This window comes from Thalia democratica, chromosome 5, assembly GCF_965202585.1.
Source record: "Thalia democratica chromosome 5, ktThaDemo2.hap1.1, whole genome shotgun sequence".
NCBI classification, from domain to species: domain Eukaryota; kingdom Metazoa; phylum Chordata; class Thaliacea; order Salpida; family Salpidae; genus Thalia; species Thalia democratica.
This window is the reverse complement of record NC_139169.1, coordinates 37,367,826-37,382,168: the sequence shown is the minus strand read 5'-3', so window position 1 is coordinate 37,382,168 and position 14,343 is coordinate 37,367,826. Positions and strand designations below refer to the sequence as shown.

At 25.3% G+C, this 14,343-nt stretch overlaps 1 protein-coding gene across 1 annotated transcript; it reads right to left on the bottom strand.

Annotated features, from left to right (window-relative positions):
- Window positions 1-9,112: 9,112 nt before the first annotated feature.
- On the bottom strand, window positions 9,113-13,371 carry LOC145835393 (large ribosomal subunit protein eL30-like). Its single transcript, XM_082942962.1, has 4 exons — window positions 13,307-13,371; window positions 11,417-11,562; window positions 9,939-10,069; window positions 9,113-9,211 (listed from the first exon to the last, which is right to left on the bottom strand). The coding sequence occupies exons 1-4, from the start codon at window positions 13,322-13,324 to the stop codon at window positions 9,165-9,167; spliced, it is 342 nt and encodes a 113-aa protein (XP_082799088.1). The 5' UTR covers window positions 13,325-13,371; the 3' UTR covers window positions 9,113-9,164.
- Between the last annotated feature and the right edge of the window lie 972 nt (window positions 13,372-14,343).

Here is a 14,343-nt window from a genome sequence, read left to right as displayed (position 1 = left end):
CTTAAATAAAATAGGAATTCCTTAAATTTATCTACATAGTTTTTGTGCAACTAGTATATTTTTTTAACTCAAATTTTTAAGAAGCAAAAAAGTTGTATTAATAGGTTCAAAACTATATTACTGCATATTTTTATGCAAAAAAGAATGAATGTGTATCATTTTTTTTAAATCGCTTAAACTTTTATTCAATTTTTTAAAGTTTAAATGCATTTAGTAAGTAAAGACTAATGCCACAATTGCTTTAAATATTTTCGAAGTATATTTAGACATTTAGAAGTTTAACAAGCTTTTTTTTTTGATTTCTTAAAAACAAATTTGCTTTTTAAACTTTTTTAAACAAAAAAAAAGTTAGATTTTACTTTATTATTTTCTGTAAATAAGAAACTCTAGTAACTAAAAAGATTTTATAGTTAGTATAACTATTCATTTTTGAATAATCTTTATTATTTTGGTCTATCCTTGTGATTACTTATAAAAACTTATGTATAAAGATTAAACAGCATTCTAATTTTCTTTTTCAAAAATATACAATGAAAACTTTCAATAATACATAATTTCCTATGCTACTTTACGCTGTAAAAAGTTTCTGAAATTAAAAGATTCTTTTTAATCCTGTCTTTAGTTTTAAGTCTTTTCATAAAAACTAAGTGTAATAGTCGTTTGTAGTAAAATATTTATTATAGAATTTAGAGCTTAACAATTCTAAACGGAAATTAAAGTTCTAAACATTATAAAAAATATTTTGTCTAAACGAACCGTACTTTAAAAAAAAATTGTTCGACTACTAATCAACCGAATTACAAAAATTTTGTTTACTTAAACTTAATATCATTTGAGATAAAAGGATTTAATACTATTCAGCATTAAAATAAAAAATATTTTGTTACTTTTTTAGTATTCGATGAATTAAATAATCTTATTTACTGTTACAATAATATCACAAAAAAACGTTTTAATCAAAGTTTAAAAAAATATCTTGAAAGTTTTCATCGCTCAAGTCTACTAAAACTAAAATAGTTAATAAATTATGTTATATATTATAGAAATTTTTGAAAACAGTTTTAATAAATATAACAAAACTATGAGTCTGCATAATCAGTTTTTGAATTTGATAAGTCAATGCTGTTGAAATTTTTAAAAACATTGTTAAGCATTTAAGATTCCAACCAGTTGAAAGTAACTCTTATTAAAATAAACAAACGTTTGAATATTATTATTCTGGCAACTATGCTATTAAGCAAGGTACATAATTCAAGTTTTTGTAAAACTAATAGTTGTAACTTCTTTACTTTTTTTAAATGGCTTGAACTTAAATGTTTACTGAACCATAATTGAACAATCTATGCGTACTTCGCTTGGCAACTTTAAATTAAAAGTTATTTATTTTTTCTGCTTGTTTTCAATAATAACAAAAACTAAGTAACGTTTTTAACACTTTCTAAACAAAAAAAAAACAAAAAATAATAATAGTTTAAAAATGTTTTTTCTTGTATAATAATATTCATATATAATGTCTATATATATACTTTTTTTCTAAACGGGTGTCCAAGATAAATGTGAACTAACTGTTAAAACAGCAAACTAATTTTTTGGTAAAGAACAAAGTGATTTAATAATTCAATTTCACTGTCGTATATATTGTAACGAAAAAACACTACTTTTCCATAAGTACTTTCGTTTTATTTACATGACATTTTCGAATGAAAACGATTTATACAAATAAAAATAAAAATACAATTTCTCCTAAGAGTTTTAAATTGTTTGTGATTTAATAATTGTGAGCAGAAAACAGTTTGTACATAAAAGATCCTCAATGGTTTCAGAAACCCTTGTTATCTCTAAGTACTAATCTAAATTTTATTCAAAAAATGATAATGTACTATATTTGAGTACCTACAACTATTGATACTATAAGCGTGAACAAAAAACATCTTAATGTAAAAAAAACACAACTAAATGTATCTGCAAAGTACAGAAAGAAGAAACTTTTACCTACAACTTTTTTTAACTATTTTTATACATGTTGAGTAAATTATGCTTTTTTTAAGCAAGCGCAATACAGTTTTTAATATTTAAAAAAAAAATTTGTTTACTACTTGATACTTTTATTAAAGAAGTTTTTATAGTTTTACGTCGTACCTTTAAATGTGGTATACAAGGTGCAATAAAACAATAACAATTTATTATTTTGCCATAAAAATACTTTACTTACTAAATAAATAAAGTATTCTAACATGCATATGCTCTTTTTACTTGTACAAAACTATAAATTTGATTAGCCAAATATAACATTAAGAAAACTTTAATTCAAGAAATTAAAGAAAAAAGCACAGAAATTTAATAATAAACTGTTTATGACTTTTGAGGACCCTGGCAAACAAAATAGTTGATGTTGGTGCAGTCCACAACGCTGGCGTTCGTTTTAAAGTCATACTCAACGCAATGGTCTTGATCCTCCGGCCGATCACCTACATGCTTGTAAACCCAGAACTTGAAGTTGTGTCCTTTTTTTGCCAGACCACCAGTGGTTTCAACGCTTCTCTGAAAGTAAGAAATTAATAAAGTGATTTAAAGAAAGTTAGTTTTGTGAGTGCTTCGAAAATACTTAATATTAGCTAAATATTTTCTTTTGTACAATATAAATAACTTTAAACTTTGTACTAAACAGTATTGGTACCAATGAAAATAAAAACTATTTATAAGACGTGTCTGGTAACCCTGAATTACAGAAAGATAAGGCAATTACTATCAAAGACATGAAACCTGATATTATCCCAAGATTTCTGGTCGGTAACTTGCCAATTGTGTGCGACAACCTGCGTGTAACCCTCATTGAACACCGAAGTGTACTGGAAGTAGTTCCCGAAATCGACCACATACGAAAAAGGGGTTCGAGAGCAAGTGTATATCTGATAAGTTTGTGTTTACTGTTTTTTTTTTAAACACAGTTGTAAATATGTATGCTTTTTGGTAAAGTTGTTAACATTGAAGCTTGCTTAAAATGTTAAGAAACTTTGCTTAAAAAAACAATGTAACTGATTAGTTAAAAAAAATCATTATGGCTTAGTTGTTAACAATGGATTCAGATTAAACGACAACAAAACTTTATTAAAAAACAAAACATTCAAACCATTTACCATAAAACTTCTTATGTATGGCAATGGTGTTACTGCTTTACACAAAGTAAGTTTTTACAACTGTTACTTGTTAAAAGAAAAACTCCAAAGCAACCGACTATCGCAATAGTTCCATCTCCCTTCTACCTCCTCGGTGGGACACCACGGCAGAACGGAAACAGCCTCTGACTTCTTCACTTCCCGTCCCAGGTGATCGGGAGTCGTCAGGTTGGAATGTTTCCTGGTGCAGGTGTCGCGGTTACGGACGCCGACGACTTCCACTAGCTCCCACTTGTGGAGGTCGCACCTTTCGGTGTTCATAATCCATACTTTGAGGTCTTTGGCCGCTGAAAATTAAAATAATTCTTGTTTCTTAATTAGACATGGCAACGAAATTGAAGCTGAAGAATTTGATGTTTAAAAAACCCACTCGGTCATTGAGATACACTTCACTTTTTTTTTCAGTTCTAGAAATTTTTTATGTTTTTGTCGTTGTTCAAATTCAAATTTTTTTTATTTTATTATGTTTTTTTCTCATTTTATTTATAGTGGTTTAAGATATACTAAGAGTTGACTTACGTTTTTACACTACCTGTTAATACTGCTGTGTAAAACAAACAATTTATTTTTAACTCTATGAACTTACTTACAATCTCAACTTGACATTCAGTACTTGAAATCCACTCCATTAAGACCTGTCAAAATACAATAAAAAATAAACTAAAAATTACTTACCATAATTTTTAAATTTTTGTGTTAGTGAAAGCTAATACAATTGAGTACTTGACATGTTTTTTAGCTGTTTTAAGTGTTGTAACTAACAAATAAATTCATTTAGATTAAAAAATTGCTTATCTACAACTTATAAGCACAATTTACAATTAATAAATGAAATATTGATTAAGCACAATACTTAAAACTAACAAAAAGTGCCAACAACTTTACCGGAGTTTTTAATTTTTTTAGTATTGCTTTTATTTATAAATAACTATTAAAATCTTTAACAACATATCCGTCACAAAATTAAATCATTTAAAAACATAAGCTTCAGTTTTTGTTTAGTATATGCACAGTATTTTTTTTTTTTAATTATCACTTTTAAAGTATGATTAAATGTAACAACGTAAGTTAATATTCAAAAACAAAAACTTTTATTTTAAGCAACATTTTTAATGTATACTTCGACACTTTTATGTAAATTAAAACTGTTGCTGTTATTTTGTTAAATAGAAAAAAAAAAACTTGAAGAAGCATTTACTACCAGAGAAAAGTCTTGAAGTAAATTACACCAAGTAATACAATTAAAACTTTAGCTGAGTTAAAGAAACATAAAATAGGTGTTTTTTATTAATATTTACTATTTTGTTTTATTATATTATTTAGTTTAAAAACTTATTTAAAGAATAAAAAAGTATTTAATTTGATGTTTTTACAAACGATAAGTTAAAAATGTACTTGTTACTTAATTATGTTTATTATAAATCTACTTTTTTTAACGAGTTATTGTTAACTAATAATTATTAGTACCTTATTCAAGTATAATCTAATAAAATTTAAACAATAACTATTTTTAAATGTATCGAATATTCTAAGCAGGATTTTTTTGTCAAGCTCTATGTTTATATTTTTACCATCAAAAATCATTAATCAAGACTTGTTTTAAATGTTTTTTATGGGCAAACATTGATACGTAACAGATATTAATTATTTGAAACAAAGTTTTTACTGGTTTTTATAATGGGTATATAAAACACTTTTAATAGTAATAAAAACATAATAATAAATAAATAAATAAATTTAGCATCGTTAAATTTAGCCTAAAGTTATGAGTAGTCTCAATTTTGAATTATTCAACAGTTTTGAAAATATTGACTTAAACTTTCGTTTTTCAAAAAAAAATCTAAACAAACTTAAAGTAACTAAAAATGTTAAAATTTTTGTAATCGCATTACTATTTTAAAGCTTCTATGGCCTAATAAAAAGAAATATAAAATGTTTGATTCAAGAACGTATTTAAAACGAATGTTATTATCAGAGTAAAAGATTCAAAAACTAATTTTCGTTAATCTAACTACTAACATTACTAAATATTTTTAGTTAAATTTTAAAACTATTATATCTAGATAGAATTACTTGCACAAAAACTAGTACAACTATAAACTAGTTACTAGAATTATAAAAATTTATGTGTTTTAGAATTTGTGTTAATTGAAGACTAGTGAAACATATAGTTTGATATATGAAGACAAGTGTTTATTCAAAGCACTTAATTTTTTGAATTTGTATTATACAACAACAAAAAGTTAATAAAAACGAGCAATCTTTTTAATTTAAGATATAATAGAAACTAGTATACAAACTTTTTGCATAATGCACAGATAAAAATAAAATAAAAAATACAATAACTTTTTTCATCAATAATTAAGCTAATAAAGTTTGCTAACTAAAGCAATCAAAACATGACTAAAAAACATTGTTTTTGACAACTTGAATAAGTATAGCATTCTTTTTTTTATTTTTTTAAACTACAAGTATAAGCGCTTCTACAATATTCAAACTACCATAAACATCTTTAACTTATTTATACAGATGTTTTACTCTTGGTTAGTAAGTTAGAACAAGTAATAAACAAGTTTACCTAGTTTAATATCTGTATGTAGGCTACAATAATAAATAAACTCATTTTTGCTAAGTACCGGCCAAAAATCTTAAACTCTGTAAGCATCTGTAATTTTTAAGATTTTTTATCAGATAAAGTATAATACATGTTTATACTATTTAAGATTTATTTATCCCTGCTGATTACTTTTTATTTGTTTATAAACTTCTTTTAATATATCAATATCTAAAAGTCACAGTCAGAAATTTTTTAAAACTCTTAAATATTTTATACTTTTTAAATAGTTTTACAATTCATTTATATTAAACTTCTGTTTTTATAACTAAAACAAATTAGGTAAAACTGTAACAACTTAAAAGACATCAGTTTGTAGTTATACCACATATTTGAACGTTATAAAAAAACAGATAAAAATGAAATTATTATAACTTAACCTTTAAATTCTATTTTCAAAGATTAGAACAGATAAAAAAAAACTAAAACGTTTTTTTCTTAATTGTAATTTCCTTTAACTTGTGCCTGAATCTTCCTTCTTGCCAATCAAACACAATCGTGAGGCCGGCTTTCGTGACTGCAAATTTTACATGATCGTTTCTTCATTACTTTTGGAGAGATAAGATAATCGATTTATTCTTTGAAATACCGATAATAAAGATTGAAAACTTTTATTAAGTTTAATAGCAAAGAGAAAAACTGTTGAAAACTTGATTGTGCACTAATAATATGTAGATTATTTTCAAAGAATCATTCGATTGTTTTTTATATTTGAAGCCGTGAAAAAAAATAATAAACGAACGTTGACTGTGGATAGGATTCCAGATTTTTTGGTTACAATAATGAAAGAAATATTTCAAAGAATTTTACAAAAATATTTTTTTAAATATGGGTATAGATAGATATCTAATAAATTTAATATTATTGCATTTCTTGTTTCTGCCATCATCATTCAAAAACATATGGAACTCTATGGCTGTGCTTTATACTTTAGGTGTCTTAGCCCTCCTTTATACATTTAAAAAACTAGATAAATGTTCGATTTTTTATAATATTTATGCCATAAACAGGGCAGCCACTTATTTTCTCAAAATTTTCTACAGGTTAACAAATTTTCTTCCGGGTTTTTTAAGAATACACATTTTTGGGTCTATTTTCAGTTAAATGTTAAGTTTAAGGTAAAACTGTTTAAACAGTATAAAAACATTGAAAAGGTACTCTAAAGCTTCTTTGAATGTGTTTTTTAAGGACAAAAATTTGATAATGACAAGAACTTTTATCTATATGATGGAATTTTTATTTCAAATAGAAATTTTACTACTGAACGTGTTGAAATTATTAAAAATCTTAAATTAAATTTATTTAGTGGTGTTTGTTCAAACTGCAAGGTATTTTTCAAAGTTTCCAGGTAAAGTGGCAACCCTGGCCATTAAGTTTCATATCCATTTAATAAATTTTTAAGTAAGTTGTTCCTTTGCCATTTAAGTATGATTAAACGTATATTGCATAGTAATAAGACAAGGATAATTCTCTAAAATCGTGCAAGAAAAGTTTTGTCTTAGGTGGGCAAGAAACAAAGAAAAAAGCCTTGTATACGAAAAACAAATGTTATTAAATTAATTTTAATATATATGTACGAACTAAATTAAAATATGCTCTTGTATACAAAAAGATAGTTAAGTTACGCTACTGTATTTAATCAAATGCATTGAAAACAGCCAACATTATAGATATTTGCTATTTCTCGCTTAGTTACGCATTTTTGCTATGTCTTAGTTCGCAAGGCATATTTGATTGTGTAAACTGTGCTGTCTATTAATTTGTTCGTAGTTCAAAGCTATGAAAGGTTTGCTCAAAAGTTTATCTGTACGTCACCTTTTAACTATAAAAAATAACTGGAGAGATAATAATTGTCCTGAAGTTCAGTTCTAGAGCTTATAACATGAACTATTAAATTAAGTTTGTTAAGTCTACAAATTCTTCTTTTGGGGGCAGGAATATTTCAAAGATATATTCCATTCAGCTCAGAGAAAACATTCAAATGTAACGTACTTTTAAAATATTGGGTAAACAAAAACTGTTCTCAAAACTTGTTAGGTTTAAAGTAAGAAACTGTGTTAAAGAGTATGAAAACATTTAAAAGATACTCTTTCTACTTTAAAATATTTATTATTTAAACAAGATATTGATGACAATTTCTTTTTATTTATGTGGTAGATTTTTTAAATCAAATTGAATATATGAAAACTGTTAAAATTCCGGGTTTTATGAAGTGTTAAGTTCGATTTTCCAGGTTCTTTTCGAAATTTCTCATTTTTTCTACCTAAATTGTCAAAATCCAAGTGAAGAAGCAACCCTGGGTTAGTTATTTACTTAAATGCTGCCTTTTCGATAAGTATTGATTTAAAAAACATATATAAGTTAACCATAAAAACATCATTGAATACTCTTACAAACAAAAGCTATGTCAAAGTTCTTTAATTTATTAGATGCTTCAATCAGGATTACCAAATGTTTAGGGCAAGTTTTAAATGTAGACATTTTCTGGTTTGTATTTAGTTTAAAGTTAAGTTCAAAACTGGGCTAAATAGTGTAGAAATACTAGCAACTTCATGTGTTTTACAATTAAAGTTTTCATGGCAAGAAATTATCTGTATGAATTATTTATTGTGTCTATTCAATATTTTCCTATTAGCCTTAATTGTCAATTTCAAGAAACCCTGTTCAATTTATAAATAGCCGGTCAACTTCACACCAAACTGGCGTTTTAATTAATAACAATTTGTAAATGCAGTCAGGTTTAACCAGATTTTAGGATGTACAGTCCCTTTCATGACAGCAAGGTTAACTTCTTCCAGTTTTTCGTTTATTGAAATATAAATACTCTTAGAATATATTTAGTTTCAATAAATTTGCTTATATTTTTATATCTTTAAGTTTAGAGGGATATCAGTAAATTGAAAAACTATACTCAGCATGTAATTTAATGAATAGTGCAGTTTAATCAAGAGTGCAGCTAGGGACAATGATTGATTACAAGTGCCAAAACTTTATTTTTTATAGATCATAGATTTTATTTAATATAACTTTATCTGATCATTTAAATTTACTTAACGCTAAAATCATTTAACATGATTTGACTTTGTGCCATTCATATTCTGCTTTGGTTGTCAATTTAAGGTATATAGATCTATTAATGTAACATTTAGATAACTTTATCTTACAAACCTTAACTATTTAAATAAAACTGGCGAAGTTCGAGAAGTTTTATTGCAGTGGCAGTAAATCAAAACGGCTTATAGGACAACAGCAAATAATTATTATAAATATACTACTGTCACCTTCGCACTATATTTTATTTACTATTAAGTACAACAACAAATGTAATTTTTCATAATTTATTAAGCGAATTGACTAAATAAAAACTAATTAGTTTATTTCTGCTCAGCTGATGGCATGCTCCTGATGATATCACTGTCACCTGTAAAAGAAAGTGTTTATGATTTTGTATGAAACATTATTCATATACATTTACCTTTAAAAACATTGCAAGAAATAGTGTATTTAAATGTATATAAATATATTAATTAAACAGAGTGAAAAACTTAATTCAAATTTTTCATATTGAAAGAGAATTTAAGTAGTATCTGAAATGTCTTAAAATTTAAATATATAATTTGTTATCTTTCAAATTTTAAATTAGGTTTTGAAACTTGATAAAAAAAATAATTATGGTTGCATAGTTTTTATACATCAGAATAAAAGATTAATCTAGTTTTAAACCTTTTCATAATACTAATTATCATTTAATTGTTTATTACTTAGTACAAATACTTGATTAGTTCTTAAAATTAAAATAACCATAGAATGTATTTTTAGCAATAAATGTTTTCTTGAATAAGTGACAATTCATTAATATATAAAACAGGTCGCCACCAGACAGTTAAAAGTAATTTTTAAGCAATAGCATTTAAGTTGTTTATAAAATGGAAAAAATAAAAGGTCATGGTAGAAAACATTTAACTTATTCTTATAAATACATATGAAAACTTGAATTAATAATTTTATCTCAGCAACTATAAACAAATCAACCAAATTAAAAAAAATTAAATATATCACCTGAAACAATGTAATCAAAGTGTTGATAAACCATAACAAAATCTTAATGTCAGCAACAAACTTATTAATAATCAACTGCAACAACTTACCGGGGTCGGTGATGGCAAGGGTGCACACCCTAAAGTATTTACCGCAGGCGGTTCCCAACTCGATGTTGTTGCCGGTGTAGTGGTGCACTCCGGTCTTGGCCAGCATGGCGTAGTACTCGATCTCTGACCTCCTGTTGGTTGAAAAACATTGGTTAGTATATGCATACAGATTGTTTTTGTTGGCGTATAGTCAATGAGAGGTTGCAGTAAGTTTAAATATTATCAGCTCTTTGATTAGTTGACTTAACAAAACATGTAAGCTAAATTCGTTATAATATGTGACATAAGTTTGTTTGAACAATATTTTAGGATTTCACTATCCACAAGGTTATTATTTGATGGGTAATAAGGTGAGTAATCATTTTAAGTGGTTGCAAAATAGTTGCCATTGTTTTGAAAATTGGCAAAAAAAACTTGTGATAGTATGTGAAGCTTTGAAAACTTCAGAACTTAAATTAAACTTTTTTCAAAAAATATGGTAAATGTTTAGCACTAGACCATTCTCGGTTAATGCCACATGAAATAAAAATATAATTTGTCATTGAGGCAAAAATGTTGAAATAAAGTTTTAAAGTTTAATAACATGAATGTATCATACAGCTAAAAACACTTGCAACAGAAAATAGCAAATGAAAATTAGAGTATTGAATTTAATTTACCTCACTTTTTTACCAAACTGCAACATATATACAACCTGGTCTTATTCTAGAGGAACATATTTGAACAAGTTATGTGTTAGATAATTTCTGGTCAAGTGGTAAGTTAAGTTAATTTTTAATATTGAAGACCTTATTTGACTATTTAAAACTTATTAATAAGACTAATGCATCCCTGGTGGTGGCCCTGAGTAATAAGTCTCCAGAGGTTGCACAATTAAATAGTTAAATCTTTGTCCTTTGACATTACTAATTTTGCTGAGGTTGTTTTCCAACAATTAGTAAATAATTTATTGGTGAGTTTGAGTTGTGGTAAAATGAATAAAAATTTCTTTTTGAACAATTAGTGGTTCAAACATTCATTTATTATTTCAACTGAAATGTATTAATTAACCTTCTTTTTATTCTCATTTTACAAGTATTTTTCAATGCTTTTAAATTTCCAAATGTGGATCACACAAAAACATAGCTGCTGCAAGAAAATTGACTTCAAGTTAAAATATCTTAGTGATGTGTCTCAGATTTCTCTCAACATCATATATAAACAAATATTTTAGTAATTTAAAATTAAAACAAAGAAAATAAACAAATATTAAATTGTTTTTAAGATAGCTTGATTCTTATTAATGCTTAGTGTCTAACAACATTTAGTTAATATTATTTTTAAAGAAACATATTTGTAAATTACACCTAAATATTATATTATTATTTATAGCAGTAATATTAAACAATGAATAACTTAATTACACCTCACAAAAAAAAATTAAATACCTAAATAAGAGGTATTAATCAAAAACCCAAAATTAATAACAAATTAAATACCTGATGGCGGGGATGTTGTTGGCAAGGATGATCAACTTGGCTTTTCCATTCCTCAGATCCTTGATGGTCTGGCGGAAGCCCAAGTGGTACTTTCCACTCTTCATGACCAGGCGGAGGCGGGAGTTGATGTTGTCAGCTGACTTCTTCTGCAATAATGGAATAATACTTGTTAGAATGGTCATCAATAATAAATATTAGCATTAACCAAATATCAGATTGGTCAAGATGATCATTGAACATTATCATACAATTAAATTTGTTAAATATCTGCATAATCTAACTATTTACTTGAAAACTGAATGCTCTCACATAATTGATTATTAAAGACTATGGAGTATAAATTACAAGCAGCTAGCTAATCTAATAACTAAGCTAAATTTTAGATTTGAAATACTGATTAAGGAATGCTGATGAATATTATAATACTTAGAGATTCAGGTTCATAAAACCATTTACTACAGAATTTCATTTATTTAATACCTATTAGTAACTATTTTTGAATTTAAATTGGTTTCATTTTACCATTTAAATAACAGCATAATTTGCAAGAGTCATTAAAGAATTTTTTTAAGCCCTGCTTGAATACTTATATTTATACACAATTTTTCTTTGTATTTTATTTAAGCGCCATTATTCTGGCATTAATTTGCAATCTGGACATTTCAGTCTATTATTTTGGTGTGAAAACTACCAGTAACACTAGATTTACTTATTTATACTATCTTTGTATATGAACTATATTAACAATTATCATACTAGATGGGACTTTCGTGAATTAACATGGAGTTACAAAATAGAGCAAACAAAAACTTAAACACTATGGCAATTGTTCATTTACAAGTAATACATAATCTATGTTTTTAACAATAACAACTTTATTAAGCATTACATTAGTTTGACTTCTTAGTTCCATCAGACCAAACAACCATTTAGTATATGGCAAAAATATCAGGTAAGATGGTTTAACTAATAGTAATCTAAGTAAATATGAAGAATGATAAAACAAATTATTTTTTCATCATATAACATTTTGGTACTTTAATTCTAATATCTTATAGTTTTTATTTAAAACTTCTCAGAGACTTTAATCACAATATATTCTTTGAGTTCACTGATTAGTAATACAAATGTTGTCCAAACTTTATTTCTATATTATTCACATACTATATAAACATTATTTTACAAACTTTATCTTTAGAAACATTTAATAGTCTGGAATTAAATTACAAAGGACAATGTCTATTTATATAGATTTACTAAAAGCAGATAAAATAATCACAACTGACCCTGGGACATCACCAGAATTAAATTTTACTGAATAGTTTATATCCTTTTATATTTTACAATATTTTGAGTAACTACTGCAAATTTTTCATATTATTGTCATAACAAATTTCATAATTCCTACAATATACACAACTATAATATTATATAGATAAAAATTTACTAAATAAGAAATAGTTTTATAAAAATGATAGATAATATTGCTCATTGACAGTTATAAAATTAAATTATGTAATTTTTTAATTTGAATTTAAAATCAATAATTGGTACTCAAAATATACTGAAGATTCATTAAGAAACTAATTATGTAACATATTCTTTTGAGATTTACTAATCAACTAGTAATTTTAAAGAAAACCCTGTATTATATTAAATCTAAGGCTTGTAAAGCACATCACATATTAGTATCATACATATTTTTCTTGTAATTAATTTGCATATGAAAAAAACTTAAAATAGATAACTACTATGTTATATTTGTTTTATTTAAAGACATATTTATGTTGAAAATGAAGATAACAATTGTTCTTATTATCATGAACCTCATGCTTCTCTTGGAAATAAGTTAGAATTAGTCTACAATTAGTTAAATAACAAAAAACTTACTTGCTTCTTGACTGCCATTTTAATTTTCTTCAATACAAGGATCACAGCTCCACAAAATTGTAAGAAATTTTTTGTATAACTTTTTGGTGTTTTAATTTATTTTCACAATGACTCAAGTACAATTAACATTCATAAGCTGCATCATAGATTATCACTACCAAGGGCTTAATTAAAGGTATTGTAAGATTAATTTATAAACGTTATATAAACACATAAAAAAGCTATACTCATAGTAATAAAATAATACATTTTAAATTTTCCTTATAAATTTTTATTTAAATTTTATTTCAAGTAATTTTTTTTACCTACAAATTGTATCATTTTATCTAATTTGTATAAAAGTATAACAAAAAAAAAATTTTATTACTAGTCATTTTTAGTTTACTAACAGTATAAATCCATTTCTACAAATTCTAAAAATTATTATAATTAATCTTTTTTTGACCGATTATGCTATAACTCAAATATTACTTATAAATATCTTTGTAATTTTTTTTTTGTTTTAATATTAAAATTATACACGTAACTATACTAATTTAATTTTGACTGAAATATGCTTATAAGCAGTCTACATTATAAATATTTTTACAAAAATACTTTACATACATAATAGCCATATATGCCATAGTTTTAGTATAGCGTAAATCTCGCGGTTATCAATACTATATAGCTACTGAAACTTATATCTTAAAGCATTTAATCAAGACAAACTAAGATCGAATTAAAATAAGTTTTAAACAGCTGTATTTAATGAATAATAACGACTCTGCTTTTTAAAATATGATTGGAGAAAACACTAGCAATTTTTTTTCGCTTTGGCGTACAAAAAATTAATTAAGCTTTATACTAACTGTAGAATAAAGATTTATCTACCAAATATTATGCAAATAATTGTTAAATTAAGGTCAACTATTTAGTTTAAACAATTAGCAATAATTTTTAAACATAAAAGATATAAAGATTTGTCAACACTCAACACTGAATAAACATTTGTTTAATTAAAATTAAACCCTAGTGCTTAAAACTATGTTGCGATT

Bases quoted from the DNA above. Each gene is read 5' to 3' on its own strand.
- LOC145835393 (XM_082942962.1), bottom strand. The intron at 10,070-11,416 runs GTATTTAATTTG...TTCAACCAACAG, and splicing joins AACAACATCCCCGCCATCAG to GAGGTCAGAGATCGAGTACT. The intron at 9,212-9,938 runs GTAAGTTGTTGC...TTTCTTTTACAG, and splicing joins CCTTGCCATCACCGACCCCG to GTGACAGTGATATCATCAGG.